This window comes from Aythya ferina (assembly GCF_964211825.1).
Source record: "Aythya ferina genome assembly, chromosome: 6".
Taxonomy (NCBI): Eukaryota; Metazoa; Chordata; class Aves; order Anseriformes; family Anatidae; genus Aythya; species Aythya ferina.
In genome coordinates this window covers 20,556,799-20,581,467 of record NC_140303.1, presented here as the reverse complement: position 1 = coordinate 20,581,467, position 24,669 = coordinate 20,556,799, and the positions used below count along the sequence as shown (strand labels likewise).

General features: G+C 36.4%; 1 protein-coding gene and 1 long non-coding RNA gene across 3 annotated transcripts in view; both read left to right on the top strand.

Annotated features, from left to right (window-relative positions):
• Positions 1–24,669, top strand: part of LOC311438565 (rap guanine nucleotide exchange factor 4-like) — a gene marked incomplete at its 3' end in the record, with an annotated part of 98,588 nt that overhangs the window by 5,928 nt on the left and 67,991 nt on the right. Inside the window, exons 2-4 of the mRNA XM_084523045.1 lie at positions 6,614–6,756; positions 7,834–7,922; positions 16,071–16,217. Coding sequence (XP_084379171.1) covers positions 6,614–6,756; positions 7,834–7,922; positions 16,071–16,217 — 379 coding nt within the window. The remainder of the gene's footprint in view (positions 1–6,613; positions 6,757–7,833; positions 7,923–16,070; positions 16,218–24,669) is intronic.
• The window catches only part of LOC311438463, a 29,893-nt gene continuing 21,896 nt past the window's right edge, over positions 16,673–24,669 (top strand). The window contains exons 1-2 of one of the 2 annotated variants that reach the window (XR_014694123.1): positions 16,680–16,793; positions 17,017–17,178. This is a non-coding gene — a long non-coding RNA (uncharacterized lncRNA). Of the gene's footprint in view, positions 16,794–17,016; positions 17,179–24,669 lie in introns of both variants that reach the window. The other variant, XR_014694122.1, reaches the window with a different exon arrangement.

The following is a 24,669-nucleotide window of genomic DNA, read 5'->3' as shown; positions in this document are numbered from 1 at the left end:
TATAAATTTCATTTGCAATGCATTCCAGAGTCTGTCTTCATACTAAAGTGCTTTTAATGTCTATTATGAAGCTGCAGTGCTGGTTAATGTAATTTAATCCGTCTCTACTTGTATCAAATGAAATGTTGTTAACTGTCCTGAGCTATGGAATTTGGAGGATTTATTCGGTAAAGTTTAGTCACACTTTGGTTGCAAAGTTTGCACATATGTAAAAATTTGTAGAAATAAAAGGTGAAAAATTCTTTGCAAAAATTTTTTTTCACTTGAAGGATTTTGTCTTTTTAAGAAGCATATGAAGGTTATTTTTTTTTCTTTCCTATTACAGTTGTATTGTTCAAACAATGTATTTTTAACTTGAAGTAAATCTTTCTGAATATCAGTGCTTAATAAAGACATTGTTTGCCATTCCACTGTTTATACAGATCTAAAACTGACCTGTTGGAAGGATGCATAATTTGTAGAGATGGGTATGTAAAGAAATGAAGCATGCTTGATTGCTGTTTGTCCAGCCCTCCGATACTTTATATAAATAGTTTAAAATACTTGTAAAATTCACCAAGTGATCCACGGTAGTGATTACTGGTACCTTCCAGCTCACAGCTTGCCTTTGCATCATTGAATAGATGCTTTGGTTTTAACCCAGAGATGAACCAGTTTTATTTGTCTATTACGTACTGTGATACTGTGTTCTGTGCTACAACAGCCTTGCTAGTGGAAGAAATATATGGCATCTATTCATCCTTTGTGGGCTGTTCATTGTTGTCTGAAATGCAATATTGCCCTTTTAAGAGTTTAAAAGATCAAAGAAGTAAATGGACCTCAGTGTTGTCCCTCATTAGGGGCAGGGCTCTGATTTTTGAATAGATGTTATAGAAACAAACATTAAAATTCTAGAGACATCTTGGCAAAGAAGGTAAAACTAGGTATCTTCTGTTTTTTTTCAAGTGTCAAACCAATTATGAGAAACATCTGAAAAACAGATGCGGTAGAAGATAAAGTAATAAATTATTGTGAGATAATCGTAGTTAAAAAAAAAAAAAAAGAATTCCAACTTGCTCCTTTCTTGTAAATTAACATGTATATTTCTATGTGTAAAAGATTATAAACTCGTAAGGGTGTAGTTCTGGTGATTTCTGTCTCTTTCATAGCATACGTAAACATCCAAATATTTAATCTTAACACCACCAAATCAGTTTCTTGTATAAAACTCTATAAGCTACACAAGAACAGAAATACTTGCCCAAATCTTATATATGAAGAATTATAGCAATTATCAGTGTTTAAACTTTGACCTTGAATAGTTTGCACTTAAAAATATGAAATAACCTTATGAAGATACACTTCTGTCAGGTGTTTGTTTGTTTGTTTTTAAATGATCTGTTACAGAGAGTCAAGCAGACATTGTCAAGAAAATTGTTTTATCTTTATAAAATACATGCCTGAAATCTTGACAACCAAATAAATCAGGGGCAAAATATCCTTTAGAGAAGCCTTATTGACATAACCGAATAGTAATGTGTAACTGGTATTGATGCTGTCACTTGTGTGTGCACTGTGATGCTGTATTGAAGAGGCAGGAGACAGAAGATTTGCCTTGTGTGAAAACATTTCTGCCAGATAAGACTTTTAATGCAGTGCTTTGAAGAGGCAAATTAGTAATATAAATGGGGAGATGGATAAAGCAGTCAGTGGTTAAACAAAGCATAAAAGCTTTTAGGGTAGTGAAAAGAAACAAAATACTCTTGCTTTTCATCGTTTTCTAATCATTTTGTAGCCCTGCTTTGTAACACTGGAAATGCCCCCCTCACTTTGGCAACAGGGAAATGGGATGTCAGCACAGGGCCTTGTTAATACACATTTAGGGAAGATCACATTAAGATTGTACGGGTGGGGAGTGGGAAAGTAGGGTCACCCATGTGTTGTCCTTGATGTCAGTAGTTACTGAATGTGCAGTTTTCATTTCCAAATCAATTCCATTCCTCACACATGGTTTTGGCTTGGCATTTGCTATGGCCGTGGAATGCTACCTACTCAATTGCAGTTGCCAGACCCGTTAGCAACGGGGGGGTGCTAGGGCAGCCTCTAAAGCTTTCTGGGCTTGCAGCCCACAGGCCTAAGGGAAATGGAGATACAGGATCAGCTGCCCCACAAGGGTGCTGAAAAGTCTGGAAAAAGGACAAGAAGCTGTTTTTTAAAGCAAAGAAGGTGATGACAAGTGTAACACTTCTGCAATCTGTTCTACATAAAATTCATTTTAAATGGGGTGAGGCAGCCTGGAGAGCACGTGGGGGCCTCACTGGACTGAACCATAGATTTTCTACTGTAAGGATGGCCATACCCTAAAATATTTGTATTCTACCAAACTGGTGACAGAGTATACTTCTGTAACTTGGAGCAGAGATCTCAGGAACAGAGAGATTTAGGAGAGAAGCTTTAGCAGAGACTCCAGTGGTACCTGCTATCTCTCTGAAATGTGTCTTTAAACTTCTCATGCCCACAGATTTTGTTAAAACTCTGCAGCATCAGCAGTGGGGGAACACTTCAGTAGCAAGATAGCATCGGTGTCACAGAGCAGCACTGTTTTTAGCACACAGGGGCTAAGCACAGTGGGCTTGCTCTCTGGTGAGCAGGATGGTGATCACAGAGGAGTGACTTTAGGTGCTCTGAAGTAGTCTTTGCAAAAGCTTTTCCAAAGGCTCTTGGTGCCATGGGGTGGGAGTAGGGAGATTCACCTCCTCGAGGCTGATCTTTGTAGCCCATCTCCCTGCGTTGGGGTGTGATTCCTTTCTGGATTAATACCACCGCCTCCTATCAGGGTGACTACAGTGACATTAAAGCTTGACTAATTCTCTATCTGCCATCAGTTTTCCAATTAAGAGGTTTTATTATTATTGTCTAAGAAGTATATTACAACATTAGCTGCCTAAATATTTTTCCAAACCACGCTTTAAAAAAAAACACACACACAAAGTTTTCAGGAATTTAATAAGGTAGCTCCTAGTGAGGAAGGAAGCAAACATATGTTGTCCTGTACTGATGTTGTTCCATGCTAGGCAGCTTGTCCTTAGAAAACAAAATTTGGCATCATAAATAGATTCATTGATGTTAATTTAATGATGATGACAATAATGACAATTTTATTAAATGATACTCTCTTGAATGTGGTCAAACCTGAATTCTGCAGGCATGTGGAGAAGCAATTAATTGACACGACAGTATTTTATTATTCCCATTGTGTTATCTCACTAAGTAAAACTACCTTTTTGAAACCAGTCTCATTGTTACAGATTATAAGCACTTAACAGAAATGAATTTGAGTACTACAACTACTGTTTCACTGCAGTCTGGAGTTTTTACAGAGGCAAAATTCCAGGCCCCAGTAAAGACTAGAGGCTGCCTCAGTTTAGGACACCTAATGTCAGTTAATTCCTTTCTCCTAAACATTGAAGGTAATCTCCCTGGAGCTCTGATCATATTCAAATGCATTTTGTTGTCTGACAGTTCATTTTGATTCTTAATCATGATCTTAACCAAACAGCTAGATCTTATACTAGGTATCTGTCCATGTGTCTCATTTGAGAGACGTTAATGAGTTGTTATTCTGGGGTGCAGTTAGGATTCCTTGGATGTTGTGCTGCTGACTGCTTTTTTATTTTGGAAAACACAGCTGGAGGAGAAGGTACCTTTTCTAAGAATGTTTAATCGTTTCATTAAGTAAAAAACTCTTCCAAATTCTAGCTTAGTCTCCAATTGTACTGGATCAAGATATATGCCCTCCCAGTAAAAATACTTCTGGAAATTTAGATGCACGCAGTAGTATCAAACCCAGTATATTTTGAGGAAAGGCTACTGAAGCAAATGGCTTGCAGTAATGAATAATTAACAAATGCTTTAAGGAATGAAACAACTTTCAGATTGCAACTATGCATATTACTTGGAAGTTTGGATTCTTCTTTTTGGCTAGAGCATGCCAGATGAGCCCCCTTTAAATGACCACTTCCTGTACTCCCAAGTGTAAGCAACTGATGCAAATACAAAACACTGTAGCTCAGCTGCTTGCTCAACTTAGCCACTAGGAACACATCACTTTATCTTACTCAATAAATAGGAGTTTCTCATTGCTGTGCTGTTGTTTAAACCCCTGAGAAGCGTGGCTCAGCCACTTGGGAGAATGCCTGTCCTTCCTTGGTGGGACCATGCAGCGGTTCTGTCAGAAGAAGGAGCTTTTCCTGCAGTTGAGCTACCTGGCACAAGACATTCCTTGCCACATCAAAGGAAGTGAGCCCTGCTCTCACCTTACTCTGAACCAGAAGGGATCCCCAACTCTTTAAATTCAGCAACTCAAAAAAAAGCCCACATGTTCTACGACTTAAATCCCCCCAAATCTTGCCCTTTGGACAGGACCAGAAGTGGAAGGCTTTCCCGCACTCACATTTCAGGAAAAAAACAGAACAACGTTGATTAAGTTTTTAAAGCCTGATGCCTGTAGTTTGCTAATACTGTTTGCTTTTTCCCTGTCTGACTGCATCAAACAATTGAAAAACACTAAACACTGAGATCCTACACTCAATTTTATGCAAACAAGCTGATGCACTTGTACAGAGTATGCTAAGAGTAACTGTGTGAGCTAAACAATCTCAGAGTTTTTCTAGGAAAAGAGGATGTACTGAGAATACTCCTTCTCTTTCCTTGTTGGGTGTTGCTATTATTTTTAAGAGTCCATAAATTAAGGGAGCTTGTGTTCCAAGTGCTACTGTAGTTTGGGTAGGGATCTTGTATAAATGGATTTTAAATCTCTTCGCAAGCTGCACCTTGTAATCTTCTTAAAAGGGTTTTGACAAGAGAATTATGCTTATTAGTACCTGTCAGCTAGCGCACAGTTTAAAAAAAAAGGTATTGGTGAAAGTCACTGGAGAGATTTCAAAAAGGAGCTGTTGTAGTTAGTTGGTTGTGGTGTGAAGTGGTAAGAGCATATCACGGTGATGTAGAAGCAACCGTATACACCAGAGAGTTAGTATGCACATCTGCAGTTAACCCACATAAAACCCACTACAAAGGGTGAGTTGGAGTATAAAAGAGGATAGAGATTTAATCCCTCCTAGACTTAATTTAATAAGAAAGTTGAGAGTCAGAGACTTCATGTGAATAGGATTTGGGATTCTTCTATGAGACAAAGATTTGGATTCCTGAAGTCTTTGATTCCAAAAAGGAGTCATTAAAATTTCCTGTTGGAAGGAGTGCTTACACTGTGGGAGTAACAAGAAGATGATAAAGGTCATATGTATGTTAACTTAGGCTTTGTTCATTGTGCAGATCCTGCCTGATTTCTGTTGATTTAGAAGAACTCATCCGCTGGGTAAACAAACATTTTTTTGGCAGTTAAATTAACTAGCAGCCATTTAGTGAGTGACAGGTCCAATGATCACTGACAGTTGTTTATCTTTCTGGTACCCTTTATACATAAATGATTTCTGCAGCTGATTTCCAGTATGATCTAAGAATGTTCTGTGATGCTTTCTGTGCATCGTGCTAGGTCCAGTATGAAAGATTCTTCTAATGCTGTGTTAGCAGTTGGCTTACCCGCTGACTTATAGTGTTGGGTAATCACTTTTAAAGTATATGGTATGGAGCTAATTCACTTCAGATTCATAACTATGTAGTAGTTTTCTAAACTTGCTGGTCCACATGCTACCTTGTTGGAGGGAGTTCCACAATTTTATTTTTGTTGAAATCCTCCTTCCCTCCTTCCTTCATTTTTAGGGGTTCCTATGATAAGTTTTAAATATTTTGCCTTTTTTTTTTCAGTCCAAGAACTTTTTGAGCATGAGAGGTAAAGGAAACAGGACATAAATTTTATGTTGAACTATTCCTTTATTGAATTCAGATATGTTTGCTTTTATTCAGTCCACTACAATACATCAACCTTCTCAATCTTTTTAGATTTTCCTCAACACTGAAGTCTTGTCTTCTTACTTTCTTCAGGATTCATTTATTTGTGTGTGTTTACTTTGTTTAGGGATGGGTTAATACTCATTAGCTTTACCAATCACGAGTTAAGATTCTTGCTTGTATATTTAATTTGTCCAACATTATGAGACAAACTGTTTGAAAGCATATTCTTATTAAAATTGTCTTTGCACTCACGTTAGTTTGTATCCAGTAAAAAGCAGAAGAGAGGGGTGGATATAGGAAGTACTGGTGATACCTAATGCTTGTAGCCAGGTAGAAAACCTGTGTTTTGGGTACCAGGTTCAAAGATGTCTTGCATGTTTGTGACTCTACTTATCTGTGTTCCCTTACAAACCTAAAACTATATATCACTCTAAGCTCATTAGGATACAGACTGTACCATCGTATATTCTTTTATAGTTATTCCTATAGCATGACTTTGGTGCTCAGTGGGGGCTTCTGTGCTGAAATGATAATAATCATGCTCAAGGTGGTAACTGACAGTAGGATGTTGTGTGTTTCATTGTGTACCTGTGAAATGATTTTTAATTGGTTTATATTATGGTGTGACTTCTAATGCCAACATTTATGAGTTTGTAACATGCAGGTGGGAATGTTTCTCTGATGAAGCTGTTGGGAACTGTTGTCCTTTGTTTTCTTGCAGACCTTTGGAACGTTCCAGTGAAGATGTAGATATAATATTCACACGACTGAAAGAAGTGAAGGCTTTTGAGAAATTTCATCCAAACCTTCTCCAGCAGATATGTCTCTGTGGATATTACGAAAATCTGGAAAAGGGAATCACATGTAAGAGAGCGTCATGTGGTGATCTATTTTATGTAGATAAAGTTGCAATTTGGTTTGGGATTGTCTCCAGGAGATTGTTGAGAGAGCACAATCAGTGGAATGGCTGTAAAAACGTTTACAGTCTTAGTCATGAGGGAAGGCAGGACTAAATTGCTGCTTGTTCTACAAACATGATATGTTTGTGAATCTATGGTAACAAGGCACACATTATTGGATTTAGAACTCTGCCACTGTTTTGTTGAAAGATTAGAAGCAGTCATTGCACTTATGCCTCATTCTTCCCCTGTAAATGTATTATTGATCTCCTCTGTAGATAATTTGTGATGTCAGAGGCAGAAGCGTATCAGTGAGGCATATCACTAAGTATGTATGGTTTGCAGTCACTCTGGATAACAAAACACATCTGCAGAGCTGCATAGTGCTGTGGGGTGCAACAGTTCTGTGCCTGCTGTCAGCTCACGTGCCAGATGAAGCTGTGGTGATTCTGTAATGAGAATGTGTGAGTTCAGAGTTGTACCAGGGGAACAGCTGACAGAGACCTGTTGTAATTGATGTTTGATAAAGTCTCTGAGACCCCTCAGGTAAATCTGATGCACTTCAGGTACACAGCAATGGGGTTTGCTTAGAATAGTGGGAATTCTGGTACTCTGTAATCACACTGTTGGAACAGCTGAACGTCAAACAGCTATACTTGTTTCTCAACCAGAACTTACTGATGGCAGTGGGAGCTGTATCTGCATTCAAAGATTATAAATTGCAAAGGTAACTTGTTTATCATTCAGAAAGTCTTTTTGTATGCGTGTTTGTTCATTAACTAAATGGCAGTAAAAGAGAAGCAAACTGAGAAAGAGTGAAGCAGTTCTGTGTGCTTTCACTGGTTCATTAGTCTCTTGTTGGTTTACTAAAATGTGTACTTTCCAGTGTCACTTGGAACTACTATTGGACAAGTAAGTAGTTTGATAAGGCATGTTCTATACTCCCAGCAGTGACTAAAGTAGTACAGTAATATATGGGAAAATGTTTAATGTTGCTAAACTTAAAGAGATACCTCTTATTTACAACATTTCATCTTTCCAGTATTTCGTCAGGGTGATATTGGAACAAACTGGTATGCTGTTCTGACAGGATCCCTCGATGTGAAGGTTTCTGATACAAGCAACCACCAGGTAAAATAAATTGTTCATTAAAACCATCCAGTTAGTAGTGCAACGAAAGCTTAGAACTTATGTCAAGGTAGATAACAATGAGATGTATTGTACAGATCATTTTGTTTTTTCACCTGTCCTGTAGCCTCAGCTATCCTTTGTTTATGGAGGCAAATCATGCCATTGATATCAAGAAAACTGAAATGTGGTGCTCTCAGAGAAGGTGTGAATGTGAAACGTGAATATGAAACAGAGCTCATAGTCTTTTCTCATAGTGCTGTATGAAGTTACGCTAAAGATCTGAGAATTGTTGATTGATTCCCTGGAAACATTTGAATTCAGGCCTGGTTCTGAGAGTTCAAACCAAACCCACCAACAGTGCAGTCTGATAACAGCATACTGCAGTCTCTGCTGAAAGAGGGGAAAGGTATGATAGTGATAACAGAGTACTGACACGGCTGCTGTGTTAGACCTGGAGGTAATACCTATTTGGTGTAAAGAAATAGAGGAACAAGTAATATGCCAAATAATTGCAAGTGATTACTCAATATCTTGGCACTCCTGGATTTACAGGATTTTGAGTTTTTGAATTTTTGAGAGTTTTGAATAAATACGAATAAAAGGATGAGATGATACTGTCACAATTTGGGACATGACAGGGCTTTTATGAGACCCTTTCCTGTGCAATTTAAAGCAATCAGGAATATTTTCTGGTGTTTGCCAAAAGATGGCGCTGCACAGTTACGGACCTATTCTCTATATTGAATCAGAAATAAATGTATCCACATAAGCTTTCTGACTGTGGAAGTTAAGAATCTGTTTTGAGTGGTGATTTGTTCCATTAGCTGGAGGTTTGAACAGTTCAGCCTCTTGAGAAATGTAAATATTTTTTCTGCTCATTCAGGTTCACTGCATTTTCCTGCCAATGGGAAACTACAGATCTCCAGTTTGCGTAGTTCTAGTTACAGAAATTATATTGTACAGTAATTCCTAAACTTTGTGTTTCCTTTTCACAGGAATAGTGCACTGAATTCTTACCACTGTCTAGTTGCCATAGGATACAGCCTCAGTGCCGGAAGGATAGCAGCTTGTGCATTTACCATAATAGTGCCGGAGAGGGAAGAATTGGTGGGTGGGGACACTGAAATAATGTCTGAGCACAGTATTTTCTCTGGTTTTGCCCCAGTTTGGTGTTTGTACCATGCCTTTTCTCTTGTTCCTTGCTCTCCTGCTCCTTGTCCTGACTTTAGCTCCTGGGTATCCTGTTCCAGTCTTGCCTTAGCTTCCTCATTGGGACGGTGCTAGCCATTCTTGAGTGTTGGGATAGAAACTTAGTAAAATTCAAATCTGTTTTACTTCCACCGTTATTTCTCCAGGATGGTCACAGTCTCTCAGCTGGCAACTGTTAGCCAGATTTCAACAACAGCTTTTCCTTTGTTGCACCTGTTCATCATACTGGCTTGCAGCCAGAGAGGTAACTGGAACCCTCCAGGGATTCCCTGATTTAATGTCCAGAACCAACAAACTATGCTGCACCCTTAATCCACAGGTTTGGCTCTTGTCCTTTCACAGTCATAGCAGATAATCTTTCCAAGAACCTCAGCTCTGTTACTTAAGGATTTGCTGAGTATTGAAAGCTGTCTGTATTCCAGGCATCTATGGGACTCAAACTGCATTCTGCTGTTTCCCAGATAGATGGAAATGTTGCCTTCCTGAACCCCAAAAGCCAAGCCATATTCTTGACCCATGGTGTTTGCTTTCATTTAACAACACTCTGACCCAGAAACAAGGTCTTATATGGAGCACAAGAAGTTAGGTGTTTTCCTTAGTGGATGTCTTGTTCACAACAATATGTCATTGTTCAAGGCCAGCCTCCACTTACTGTTTAATGTATATCCTGCTCTGTCTTCAAACTTGCATCTGCTTTTGTTCCTTGCTACTAAATATTCTTTGGATTTTCTTCAGCTCTTGTACCAGTCTTACTTTATTTTTCTGCTCCTGTTGGAGTTAGAGAAGTTTGCTTGAGCATACAAGTTTAGAAGTTTGTAGTCTCATGTAAAATTGTAGAAGGAATATGCAGTATCTTCTAGTGAAGGAGAAGCTAACTATTGTATTTAAATTCCTATTGGTTAAGAAGTGTTTAGACATGACTAATAATTTTTTAATTCTTACATGTAAAGGAGGTTGTAGTTGATGACCTCTTAAGTTTTCTTGCAGCTTGAATTATCCTGTGATTGTATGATGATGAGTATAGTGTTAATGTAAATACGGTAAATCAATTCTATCGATTAAAAATATATTATTAGTCCCTCTTTTGCTATGTGTTTGGCGGGCTACCTAGTGAATTTGCATTTCAGTGAGCCTGGGAATAAATGTATTATGTGGCAGCTACTATATACTAATTATTTATACAGTCACATTTGGAGCTTGGTTGCTTTCTTCCACTGAAAGTACAGTAAAGTGTTGTGTATTTCGTGCTTACTAAGAGTCTTGATGGCCTGGGCTCCTGCAGAGGCATACAGTTACATGTCTTGCACTGGAAATTAGATCTAAATGTGCTGATGGATCAAGACTTCAATGCAGCTAGTGAAGTATAAATTCATAAAAATTCTTGCTACACATTAGCTTACTCATGCAGATACCTGTGATCATTTCCAGGAAATGTTAGTAATACTGATGAAGCCCAAGTTGAAAATTCATATAAACAGAAATGTAAACATTACCTATGATTTTCTGTTACAATAGGAGGGACTATTCCTTGTAATATTTAAAATGTAACGGTAAACATGCATATTTAGGGTCTCATAGTTAAATTGTCACTTTCATCTTGGTTTGGAAAACCCCTTTTTGACTGATTGCAAACCTGTATTATGTCACAAGAGGGCAGTGTTAGAATATATAACGAACTGAGTGCAGGCACTGTTTAATACTGAAATGGCTAGTTTGAAAATCATATTGAACTATTTACTATATAACTATTTTAAAGAATTTGACCAGACCTATTAGTGTTATTTTTGTTTTACTGAGGCAATAAAATATTCTAGCTGCTGATGATCATGGGAGTAATTTCATTTGCCATTAACACGGGACAGCACAATTACAATACAGAGATCTGACAGGATTACCCATCCTGACTGGAGGCTGGTCTGCTTTCTGTACGAGTTATTTATGAATTTTCAGGCTGTTAAATGGTCAAGAAGAGACTGAAGAGGACATGGGCTAGTGATTTTCTGTTTGTTGTTGTTTTTTTTTTTTTTTTCCAAGGTAGTGTCATAATAGGAAATGCAGAGGTAAGTGTAATGAACTGTTTGTTCTTGCCTCAAGATGTTTGTAAAAAATACCCTGATGAATATCCTACTTAAAAGTTACATAAGGATTTAGTAAGTACCCTTCAAAATAAACAGATTTAGCAGCCTATTTCTGTTTAGAAAGAGGTTTTTACCCTCCGTTATGGACAGATTCTGAATTTATTTTTTATTTGGCAATGTTATCTACCCATTTTTACAACCAAGATACATAGTAATAGAAGTTCCTTTTTGAGATAGTTTGGTGTTGTCTTAAAAATACTGTCAACTGCCTCATCTGTGTTTAGTTTTTGGATTCTATATTGAAAATGAACGTGTTCTGAGAGATGGGTGTTGGTAATGTCTCGGTATGTAGCTGGGAATAAATGCATAACAAAAGTATCAGTATGGACATCTTTGCCAGATTCTGCAGCATCGTGTTTCACTGGATTAGATTCAGAGCCTTTTACCCCTGATGATTAAGATTTATATTCCAGTCTGATAAAATGGGAAGGAATGAAGAGAAGAAAGGCAAAGATCAGATAGTAATTTATTCTACAGTTTTTCTGTAGTCTGCTTGCTGAATCACAGTGTGTGTTGGGAGCCATTGCTGGTTATCTATGTTTGGTGGTGATTTTTTTTTTTTTTTGAGCTAATCAGGTTTTAAAAACAGACTAAATTGAACCAAATTGACTTTACAAACAATTAACCTTTTTAAGCAAAGCTTTAAAGGAGGAGCCGTGGGTGATTGGGTAGTACAGCAGTGTCAGTTGTAGGAAAATGCAGAGGACTGAGGATCAAAAGCCAAACAAGTTCGTACTGCTAGAAAAATTGACCACGAAGAGAGATACAGGTGTCCACATAAGAAAGGAAACAATTTATTGGATGTCTCCAGTGGAGTATAAAGGAGGTATGTGATAAGATGAAGTGGAAACAAGGGAAGAAATTTAAACAGGACAGTCCTTGCAATGCTGTTTTCTGAACATAGATTCAACGTTGGTGTTACGTATTTCAGGGACAGCCTATGTGAAGCTGAGACAGGTTTGTATTGTAGTCTGTAGTGTAGTGCAAATATGCTCAAGCTAGCCTTAAATTGTTTGTTTTCAGCATGAGAACTGCTCTACCTGCTGTAACACAGATTAGGAGGACAAATGTACATAGCTGAGAAGTCGGGTATGTTAGCCCATGCTGAGCTCTGCAGGGTCATAGTTATATTAATTTTGATTTTGAACTTAGCTTGTATAGATTTAATATAGAAAAATCATTTCACTTCTGTCTGCCAGATACCTAGGCAAAAGGCCAAGACATTACAGATACCTTTTGTAGAATCAGATGGGAATGTATGGAAATAATTAATGTTATTACAGTATAGTTAATCTGATCTGTAAATATTTTAATTAGGAACCATAAGAGAACTTGTTCACAATCTTTCCTGGGGTGTAATGTCTCCTTTAAGTAGATCACCTTGTCTTTTGTAAAGAGGATGGACTAACATATGTTGTCAAACTGCAGTTCTAGCGTGGAAGGATATTGCTGTGTTATCTTTAAAAGTAGTTTGATAAGGATTTCCTTTCTGAATGATGACTGAAACATATTCTAGTGAAGGTAATGGAGCAAGAAAATCACTTCATAGAAGAGATAATTTACTTTCACATGGATCCTTTAGTTTCTCTGTTATGAAAGGAAATTTTTGCTAAGGACAAGCTGAGCTGTGTCAAAGTAATAGTACACAGATTTCCAAAATGCCATATTTTGCAGATTTTTAATTAATGATGGAATTAAAGATGGTATGGATTCCTTGAGGGACACAGATGCAGAAGTGAGATGAAGGTGGAAAGTATGGGAAAATTATGAAATTAGAAGTAAAGCAGACTCATCAACTCCTTTTTTCAAAACATTGAAAAAACTTAGGTATTTTAATAATTTTATATAATAAACAATAAAAATAAATATTTTATATATTTACATAATATTTTAATGATTTTATAACTTAAAATATTGAATAAACTTAAATATCAAAGAAAAATACCCAATCTCTTTCTTCCTAACACAGGTAGTTTCTTTCATATTTTCTTTTTTTCCTCTCTGACACCATGACTTTGTTCACCCAGAGCACAAAAATTCTGTATGCCAGGTTGGAAAATAGTGTCACAAGTCAGGGAGGAGCATGCAGGAATGTCTCTTATGATGGGGGAAGGAATAGTGCAGAACCTTGAATTTCTGACTCTTATCCATAGTTTGCTCTGACAAATTCAATAATGTTTTAGATTGATTGGGGGAGAGGAGGGGGGATTTAACAACTCTTTCACCACATGTGTCTCATCTGTCACTGACAGGCAGTGCAACTGAATGCACAAACAGTCTGTGATTTGAACGCTACCATTCCTATAGTGTGCTCAGAGGATAGATAGCAATGGAAACAATCTCATCTTTTTTAAGTCTTTAATACTGCCTTTTAAATAGCTGTGTAGATTTTAGCTGGTTACCAGCAGCTAGAACCCCCTGCTGCTTCTGGGATGGCAGAGGGGAACAGCAAACTGAGTTTTGAGCTGCCAGCAATCCTCCTGAAGTCTACATTGAACAGCAGGAGATTCTTGAGTGTAAGGTTAACAGGCATAATAAGAAATGCACACCTGATTCCCTAGGAGGCTGGAGATGTATAAATTGAGGGCAGAGAGAAGATAGGGCTCTGAAGTCTTGAAGAAGGTAGATGGGCTTGCTCTTTAGCTAGCTGAGAAACTACATCTATATGGAGAGCAATGATGGCTGGGGGAGGAAAGAAAAAAAAAATCACTTGATAGAAGCCTGGACTTTTCTTTAATGAAGATAGGTAGGACCATTCCATCTCCTTGACCTAATACCCCACAATGTTAATTTATTTCTAAGGCTGAACAGCTGCCTCATCAGACTTTCCCTTAGAAAGTGGTTCCTTAACTAACACCTTTCCTCTGCTCTTCTCTATTCTGTTTTCAAAAATACATTCTCTAAGGTTGTAAAGGATCAAAAAGTGAAGAGTTTCTAGAGAGCTTCTTTTGGGTATCAAGGGGAAAAGGAATGAGAAAGAAGTTTAAAGATGTAATTATTGCTTATAATCCACCTAATGGAAAGGTTTCTTTTTCTGCTAGACTGTTTGGTTATTCAGCCCTCAACAGAGATCTTTTATCTGAACTTTCTAAATAAAGTTGAGTATAATATATTGGAGACCTGGAGATCAAGCTTGACATGAGCAGTAGACACGCTTTTTTTGTAGCTCCTTTGAGTGCAGTTTTGAGTAAAGTAGCACGCGTGTAGTGGTTCAGGTCTGGACGCAAAGCTTCTTAAAGCACAATTTTAGTGTATTTAGCCTGTATTTTAGGCTGTTTGTAGAGACGTACATTTCTTGGGCTTTTATTCCCAAATACATGCATTCTTTTTTCAAACAGCACCTGTTCATATTTGTCTTCCTTGCAAGTGTATTTCTGACAGTTGGTAAATTCTTCCTAGATCATCTCTAAAATGCAATTGATTTTGTTTTCCTGAACACATAGTTTTATATGGTAATATCTGTGCAAAAGCAATTTTCTATGGTTCAGGGAACTGGACTATTATGGGCATTTGTCTTTGTAATGCAATTATAAAGCTACTAACTTGATCTTAATAGCATTTGCCTATTACCACTTATTAGATGCATGAAAGGAAAACAATGTGATTTTAAACACAGAAAATGATGCTGAAATATGTTCATGCATCTCTCCTGGATTATCAGCCACAAGGAAGGAGTGGATGGGATGATAAAATTTTCCTTTATTTTTGTAGCCTTTTTACGAATCTTACATTTTAGAATTAAACTATATTTCTAATGTTGTGTCAAGTAAAATTAGCATGTGTTTTTATATGTTTATGCATTTGTCTATGTGCACATATAATTTCCTTAGTAAACTGTGACTTGCTTCTGTGTAAATTTTTAGTACTGTTACTATTTTTATTTTTAATTTACTCAGAAGATGATCTGTTAAGGTCCATCTTAGAAAGAGATTTAAGTAAATGTTGAGCTACAAGCCAGTGCTCAGGAGCATAGGAACTTGTTAGCCTAAAATAGGACATGAATCTAAAGATCTTGACTCAGCAAGATACTTAATTTCTAGCAGTCTATTTTTTTATTTACTTATTTCTGCCGTAGCTCATAATTTATATTTGTACTGTCATAGAGTATGGCTAACAGTGTTTGAATCAGACATCTTTTCCATCACATTAATGGCATGTATTCGGATAGACCTTTTTGAAGTGAGCTTTACTGCATGCAAGGGACCATCACAATTACTCTAGACTTATTCCAGGTTGTTTTGGAATTAAAAGTTTACATGAAATATCTGAATTATGTGAAATTAACTTATTTTTTTTGTAGTCATTGGACAAATGCATTATAAATACAAGAGAATATCATAACTGAAAATTAAGTTTATTAAGAGAGCGTAACACTCCTCTTCTTTTTGATGAGGGTAACTTATATAGGGCAGAAATTTATATTCCAAGATTGCTTTCCTGATGCTAGTTATCTTCTGATCACCTCTGACATTTCTAATGTATTTCATCATTACAGCAGTCTTTATAGATGAACAGAGGTCGTAACTCTCTTCCAAAGGTGAGGGTGACACTTGTGCCCTCTGCTTTGCAGCAAGATAGGTCTAATCTGAATGATGGTCACTTCTTTCTGCACAGAGGCTTCCTTTGCTGTTAATCAGCATATTGCGGGCTTTTGTTTATTTCCTTTGGTTTTGGTACTCTTAGTTTTTTTTAAAAGAAGATTGCCAAAGAATCTTAAGGTAGTACCATTAGCAAATGTGACATAAAGACTCTTATAAGAAATGCTGGAATACTTAACATGTCCTTTCATTTTTAATTAAAGGATGCTGTAACAATATGCACTTTGGGAATAGGAACTGCCTTTGGAGAGTCCATTCTGGATAACACTCCTCGCCATGCTACCATTGTTACCAGAGAATACAGCGAGCTCCTTCGAATTGAGCAGAAGGACTTCAAAGCACTTTGGGAGGTAAATTCAGGTTTATTTGCAGTTTATGAAAGAAAAAATAACAAAATATAAGCTCATTTATAGCCTAAGCAAATGAATAATTCCTCTTAATTAGTTTGGACAAAAAGGAAAGTCTGTTTACTTATTTCTAGTGATTCATATTCTCCATGATTCCATACGACTGTATTGCTTTCTTGCAGGCTCCTTCTACTTTTTTATGTCTTCTAATGAAATAACTTATATAAATTCCACCAGAAATTTTATCTGTATACTGCAGGTACTGCTGTTCTACCATCAAACTTGCTTTTGTTGCATGCATTTTACCAGGAGAGTCTACCTTTACAATACTCTGATGTTTTAAATTGCTCTTATTTATTCCTGTCTCAGCAGCAGCTGTAAGGGGTTTGAAATTAGCAGATGGACAAAGATGATTTAAATTAAGTTACTGGTAACACGTGAATTCCCTTAAAACTTCCCTTTCTGGAGAACATTCAGCTGAGATTCTTCAGTCTGTGTATACTTTAGTATTCATGCAGAGAAGAATCCATTTATATGTTACCATGCTAAATTACTGGACTTCAATTAGTTTGTATTTTTGTAAGCATTGCACTTGTCTCGAAAAGTGTTCGGGGTATTAGAAGGCACCCTGTTGGCCTCGCCTGCACTGTATGGTACTTGCACTGCCAGCTTGTTTAAGTGGCAGCAGCGCAAATTTAGGTGTTGCATAGAACTGTTGGATGCTGGAACAGTGTTCTGAATTTGCAAATCTAGTGATGCTAACTATATAAATATATCTATATCTTTTTTGTCTTTTCCTGAGGAAAAAGAAGTATGAACTCCAAATAACTGTCCATAAAGTAATGCTATCAGAAAGAAAATCAAACTCACAACTAGCTACACTGACTGACTAGTATCACCTATCTGTAAATATGTTGCCTTGAACATAGTTCATGTTGTAGCATGGATGACTTACCTGTGAAAGGTAAGCTCTGTAGCTACAATTTGTACTTTTTTTGTTAATTTCTGCAGGTAAAATAAAATACTAGTACAGTCACATAACAAATTTGAAGGAATTTAAAATGCAATATTTTTCTATAGTTCATACTTTTTTTTTCTACAAAGGCTACATTATGATTTTTCACTGTGGCATTACAAGATTAAATAGTTTTATCTGTTTTAACATACACAACTTTTGCTAGTGGTCAGAAATATTTAATGTAGATAGTGCTTTAGATGCTAACAATGTAGAATAATAAATCCAATTGTAGGTTTCTCAAACAAAAAACAAATAATTAAAAATATTTCCTTTAAATTAACTTTGAAGTGGCATTAGCAAAGTTCTTTCTAATGTGTATATGACTTCTTGGCTAACCATTCAGAGATTGTCATTCTCCTATCAGAAATATTGGGAGAGTAGAGGTTAAGTTCCTGTCTTTTAAAATTTAGACTTTTAAAGTATACTTAGTTTTTTTTTTAAACAGAAATGCCTGTAATTTGCTCTTTAATAACTAATACACTTATTTCTAATAATTTTGTTTATTTTGCTGAATTTTTAGATGATGATAATACAAAGGTCACATGTTGAAAGTATTGGATGCTTTCATAGGGAGCTTTAGCACTCATTTGGTGTATATTAAGATTTTATGAAATTTTTTAGTAGAGCATGTCACAGGTGCTACAGGTGTTGGTCACAGACCATAGTTTAATTTTTGGTGCTGCTTTGCTTTTGTTTTGCAGTGAACTCTTTCATATATTTTGGTGTGGTTTCTTTCAGGCTCATAGTGAGAATGCAATACTATCCTAACAAAAATAGCTTTGGTGGTTAGTCTGAGGTAGAATGAAGTCATTCACTTTTTTTCTTTTCAAGGTAATATGTCTCCTTGCAATCTGCTAATCCTAAAGCCTACATAAACTGCACGTAAGGTATGATAAATGGAGTGTATTTACAACAGGCAGAAAAATATTTAAGATAATTCATCCCCAAATACGCTAGCAATATGAGCAGTGGCAGTAGCATGTTCTTATCCTTACTATCATCTCAAAAGTAAATCTTTCTATTCAGGGAAGATTTTATGTTATGAATTCTATGTTGTTCAGTGTGCCTTATGCAGAGATTCATACATACTTGCTTTGATGAATTCCATATAATTTAATTCCAGAAAAAGTAGTTTCTTCATGAGTAGTTCCTTCTGAATAGTTCTGAATAAATGTAGTACTGCAGTACTACAGATCAACTTAAATAAGCAGTAGAGCTGTAATTCTTAAAATGGTTACTACTTCTAGGGATTATGATTTTTATGATTATAATAAAAGTGCAAAAAATACATCTAATATACGATTAAGGGTGGCTTTTTGTTTGTTTTATTTTGTTCCACAAAATTTCCTTTTATTTGAGGGAAAGAACAAATGAAAACTGTTGATCACAGATTTTTGGCATACCAGAACAGTGCATGTAAATTCTGAAAACAGGTTTTTTTTAAATGGTTTGATTTGTAGGTGGTGTATATAATTTTGGAAAATGAACCTGTATACATTGATTCAGTATTGACATTCATTTATTTGCAAATGACCCTAAATGATGGGACTAAGAGCTATGAACTATCTTCTTTTATGGTAAAAATTTGTTTACACTGAGATCTACTGATTAAGTTGACTCTTACAACAAACGTGTTTTGCTATCACAAATCTAGGCTGTTCTTTGGAAGACAAGTAAATCTGCATTCATACTGCTTATGAAGTTTTTAGTATAAATTATAAAACTAGATTTTGAGAGAAAGATACAGTTATTTCTTAGAACTTTAGAAGGAATTTTCAGAATGTCTTTAACTATTGTGGATTTATAGATTTTTCTGCATTTTTTAAAACAGGAGCCTAAGCATTTCAGTTTCAGCTGTATTTCTCTATGAAACAATGGTATTGGTGTGTTTCACAGACTAGATGTGGCTTATTAACACATTTAATGCACAAAATACAGCAAATGATTTATTTGAGTACAATTACAGTTGTGTCTGTATCTGAAAGAAAGAGATTGCTACTTCTAAAGAGACTTTATCACTTTCCTTCTGTCAATTTTATAAATTTAAATACTTTTTGAGGAAAAGATAGGATATTTTTTATCAAAAAGATAACAAGCTGCTTTCTATAATATGCAAACCACATTTTCTGTAAAGGGCTCACTGAATGATTTTCTACTATCTCCCTCTTTAACAGTCAGAGAATGCCAGTCAAAACAAATAATATTGTCCTGATAACAGCAATTACCAGTTAAAATGGCCTGGTCTTTTTTCTAATGACTGTATCCATTGAAGTAGCATCCTGTTCAGGAACATCTGTTGAACTTAGATTACTCATCCTTGGAGACTTGTTTTCTATCCCCTAACTTCTAGAGCAGATTGGAGGTGATAAAATCTGTCGTTAGGCTTTCACACAGCTGAACGCTGTCCCCTGATGAAGAAGCTCTAGGAGGTTATGGGAATCACTGGTGTCATATGTGCACCAATTGTCCCTGATCTTCATCTCTGAGGAGCACTAACAACCATGAAGAAAGTTATTCATCGCTATTATAAGACTTACATGGTACTCTAAGAATGCACAGGAAAAGGTACTGTTTTTGTTGACAAGAACTTGCTTTCCCTGTTTAACATCAGTGAGTTAGAGTGGTACTAGCTACCTTGCCCCAAAGCTGGTTTAAACCACAAGGGGAAATGCATCCAAAAATAAACATAAAAGAAGAAGGCTACACCCGAGGATCCTTAGTCACACACATCCTGATGGATAGCTGTCTCACTCCACCCTCCAATAGTTGGATTCTTTTAGACAGAGTGGGAACGAAATGAATGTATTTGAGCATTGTTATTGTTACAGAAGTTCTCTGTAGTTCATCCTCAAGTTTTGTCCTTTCACGCAGTTGCAAAGTTTTTCAAGCCCAGACAGGAAGGGAGTGAATCTGCTGAGAGGTGACTTATTTTTAGAGGTCTTTCCTACCACAGTGAATTACTCAGCCTTCCTTGGATAACACGCAAATAACCAATTTCCTTTTGTGTGGAATAAGATTATGTTAGAAGTTACTGAACATGCTTTGAGAAACACTTGATCTTGACTAAATGAAGAGCAGCTATTACTTCGGTATGCAGTAACTTTGGAGAGAGGGAGTCTTGGCCCCTGTAAGGTCAGAAGAAATATATTAATTTTTATTCATGTTCATCAGCACTTATACATCTTGTCTGGTAAACAGTAGCGTAACTTGCTTCCTGCTTTTGTCCATCTGATGATAATTCAGATTCAGCCCTCAACAGGCTTCACTGCTCTGAAATTGTATCTTTGGGGGAAACCTGCTTTCTTACTGCCTTTATTTTCTGAACACCATGAATGTTAGTTTTAGTGAGCTATTTTAAGAACAGATCCTCTGTCAAAATGGAATACATTTTGCATATAGCTTCAATGGAATGCTCTTTAGGAAATATATGTATGAAATGGCATGCTGACTTGAATGTAGTAAGTGTTCAGTGTGACTTCTGAATAAGGTTTTTGTTCATTAGAATCAAGGCCACAGCTCTCAGTGGATTTTCATGTAATATGAGTTTTTCTTTTGAAGGTGTATCTAATCTTTTGCCTTATCTCAAGGTCCAAAGTAGTCTTATGCTTCATTTTATGTGTTATGATTATTGCAGTAAGAATTATGAAGACACTGTAAAAATTAATGAAAATGACCATAAAAGGATTTTTTTCAGTTCTTTTCATCTGTTTGTACTGTAAGTACATTATTTATCAAAGTATGTTACTGAATTGCATGTTGATATTTTGCAGTGTAACACAGTAGGCAGCATTTCAGAGAGGCAGCCTTTCCCTTTCCTTTGGCTACTGAAAATACATGTTACACTATTACAGGACAACGTTCTCACTTCTCTGTCTGGTAGATTTGTGAACGCTTGGATCTTTTTAAGGAGTACTAGGAATCTCATGTAGATGTCAGTACTTTCTAATGCACTTTTCCACCACTGACTAGTCCGTATGAGAAATTCTTTCTGGTTCATTAACTGAGAGGTTAGATTTAGTCTGAGAAATGAAATACTGGAAAAGGGTGTGTGTGTGGTGGTGGGGGGAATAAAAGAAAGAATCAGATAGTTTAGGTGGCTGGACATGAATCTATCAGGTTGATTTATGGTATACTGCTTGTCAGTTTATTGTATTGTAATCAGTTGCAGAAGTCTTTGCAGTGATTTACTGATTTCCCATAGGTGAGTATAGGAGAGACTTAAAATTATAGTTAATAAAAAGACTATTTAGCCTTACTGGAAGGACGATCATGTGCTATAAAATAGCAAAGTGCTTGGAGACTCAGAAAAGTATGAAAAGGTGGTTGTGGAACCTGCAGCTGTATTTACCTGCTTCATGTCATGCTGTCATTGACTGAAATTCTACCTTGATGATTTGCCTCTGTAACGTGGACTTATTTGAGAAATGTAAAAGTGATCAAAATGTAGTAGCCTACCTTTAGATTATGGCTAGAATACTGCATTCAGCAACCTCTCAAATTTTCATCTTGTCAGAATAAGAAAGAACTATTCCATGGTGTCAGATACAGATTGCAACATAGAAGAAAGATGTGAAAGGACTCAGGTGTGTGGTATTTGTTGCCTTGTGCTGTCTGCAAATCTTCAGCAGAAGAGGAATTCAAATTTGTATGCAAAGAAACAGCCAGTGTGAGAGACGTTGAAAAATGAAGTGATGATAGGCAGGCAGATTTTTTTTCCTAGACTAACACATGGAAGAAGGAGGAATATAAAAAGTCCTCCCCCCTAGCTTTAGAATATGACAGTAAACACAGAACTGGCAAGACTGTGAACAAAGCTTTGTAAGTAACTAACATTCCACCTTCATACCTTCTGTGTTAATACTGCTGAAAACATAGAAACAAATAGCAAGAAAAGTTTCCAAAGTTGTTGTTTTATCAAGGTAAGGTGCCAGATTGCAAACCTGGTTTTGCTGGTGCAAAGTGAGAATATTTCAAGTGAATGTAGTGGAATTGCTTTGATACACATGGAGCTAAGTGGGAGCAGAGCTTGGCCTCTAGTACTGTTACATTGGTTTTGGCTACTTTTCGAATAAGCTTTTAGGATCCGTTGTTTTCCTTTGTCAAACATTTCAAATATTAACAAGCAATGGTTTGTCTGGAAGAGCAGATTTAAATGAATATGGAATGGCGTTCTATCATCAGTATTAGGATTTATATCAGAACAGTGACGTTAGTCAGCATATCGAAATAGTGACTTCTGCTTTTATTTGGGTATATGAATTACTTAATCTTATGAAAAAATGCAGATTTCTGTGAACATCTTTTTTATGACTTTTTCTTGTAAAGTAACCTTCCTGGCCATTGATGGTGGAGAAACGTGAATAGGAATTAGACTTGATTTTTTTCACTTCAGTAACCTGATTTTTCTTGGTGTGATAAGCCTGGATGGAAGCATACAAATCTTTTGAGAAGAGTCTTGCTGTAATGTGTTCTTTTTTGGTGTTATGGCCGGAAAGTTTGTAATAACAGCACAGCACATTATCGGAAACAAAGCAGACAATTACGTAGTGTTCAATATCATCCACGAGACACAATTTCTGTAAAAGGTCAAGGGATCCAGTTGGTTTGAACTTTGCAAATTTCTCTTTCTTTGTCCTTGTCTTTCATTTGAATTGCCAGATTGGGCACTCAGTATACCCCTTAAGCAACAGAAAAGACTGAATAATAACAAGATGATTAGAAAGGTCTGGTCCTTCATGTCTCTCTGCAACAAACTTTCCTGATGCTTGTTCTAGCATGTTATTCCTACAGTCCATTTGCACCCCAGCTTCCCAGTTTATTCCAGTTCAATGCTATTTCAATAGCAACGTTTTGTGGCTGTATCATTGGTTACCATAAAGAGATGGATTAAGGCTTTGTGGAGCTGATTTCTCTTAATCTTAACTAGTGTGGTGTTTCTCTTAGATGCAATTCTGTGTTGCTGTAGTAAAGCCCATCAGTTTGAAGCCCCTAGTGAATACTGTTATGCCAGACACTGTGCAAAAATATATTATTATTCCTCTTTACAGCCCCGGTAAATGTTTGTGTATTAGCACTTCAGAGAGTCTTAAATTATGTTGCAGAAAGTTTGACTCTTTGAGGTTCATTCATGGGGGGAGGGGGGGAAATCCAGCAAGTATGTTAGTCTCCCTGATAAATAATGCCTTTGTTGGTTTTCTCATATTTTATCGTGGTTAAAGGTAAAGTTGAAAAATAATGGATTCATCCAGTTTTCAAGAAAAAAATATTTTGATTAGTTCCTAAAATACTTAAATTACAGAAGAGCATCTGATAAACTGAAATGTATACACTTAAATGCAGCAGATGTTTTTGAGGCTGCGTTTTTTTTTTTCTTGGAAGCTTTACTGCCAAACTTGCATTTTCTATAACCAGCTTTTTTATTAGCAAAGCAAGTGCTTTTCATCCTCAGCAGATTGTATTATTAAATGCAGTATCTCTAAGCATGATATGCTAAATGGGAAAAAACATCTATTGCAAAACACAACTGGAAGCCTGTGAATATTTTTTTCAGGGAGCAAACTTCTGGGATTTCATCAGTTCATTTCTATTAGGCAAAATATCTTTCAGAAGAATCAGAACATTTGAAGCTCATGAAAGTTTCTTTTTCTTTCTTAATGCACATTTTCTTTCTAAATACATATTTTAACTATCAAATGTATGTCTCATTCTTATCTTTCACAGATTATGTGTAACAGAGTTGTCTTTGTAGGGGTGTGTGTGTGTATGTATAATTTACCATCTCTATATAGTGTGTGTATATTACTGCATTAAATTCACCTTCAAGTTGTCAAACTTCTGTGTCAAATTGTCTGGAGCTTTGGTTTTAACTGCATTTGTGGTTGTCGGGGTCCTTTATTGCCTTTGAAATGAATACCAAACCGGTCAAATGCATAAGGCTTTGGCTATGCTTCTAAACCTTTGGATTTGACACAGTCTGTTCCTTTATTCAACTGTGAGGTTGATGTGGATGAGATGGTTTTGCAGATTGACCCTTTCTGATCTTCTGGTCAGTCTCATCACAGTCCTTCTTTTCTTTTCAAATGAGACCTCCTCTTTCTGCCTTACACAAACGGTTAATTGTTATCTATCATGAGGTATCTGTGATATTTATTTTGGTTCCTTTAAGTTCTTCAGAGAAATAGTAATTCCTTAGAAGCTTCCTTTTAGCAATGAATTTTGTTGTTTATATTGCTTCACAGCAATGGATATGTCTGTGTTCCTCCAAGGCATTTTTCTAGAATGTGTGCTTGCATGCTGCATTTGAATGGGTGCTTTCTGCCTGTGTTGTATAATGGGTGAGGCAAATAATGTGATACCATTTATTAGATCAATGGATATGTTTTAACATTGATGTTTTAAAAATCCATTACCTTAAACCTGCTGGCATTTGAATAATAA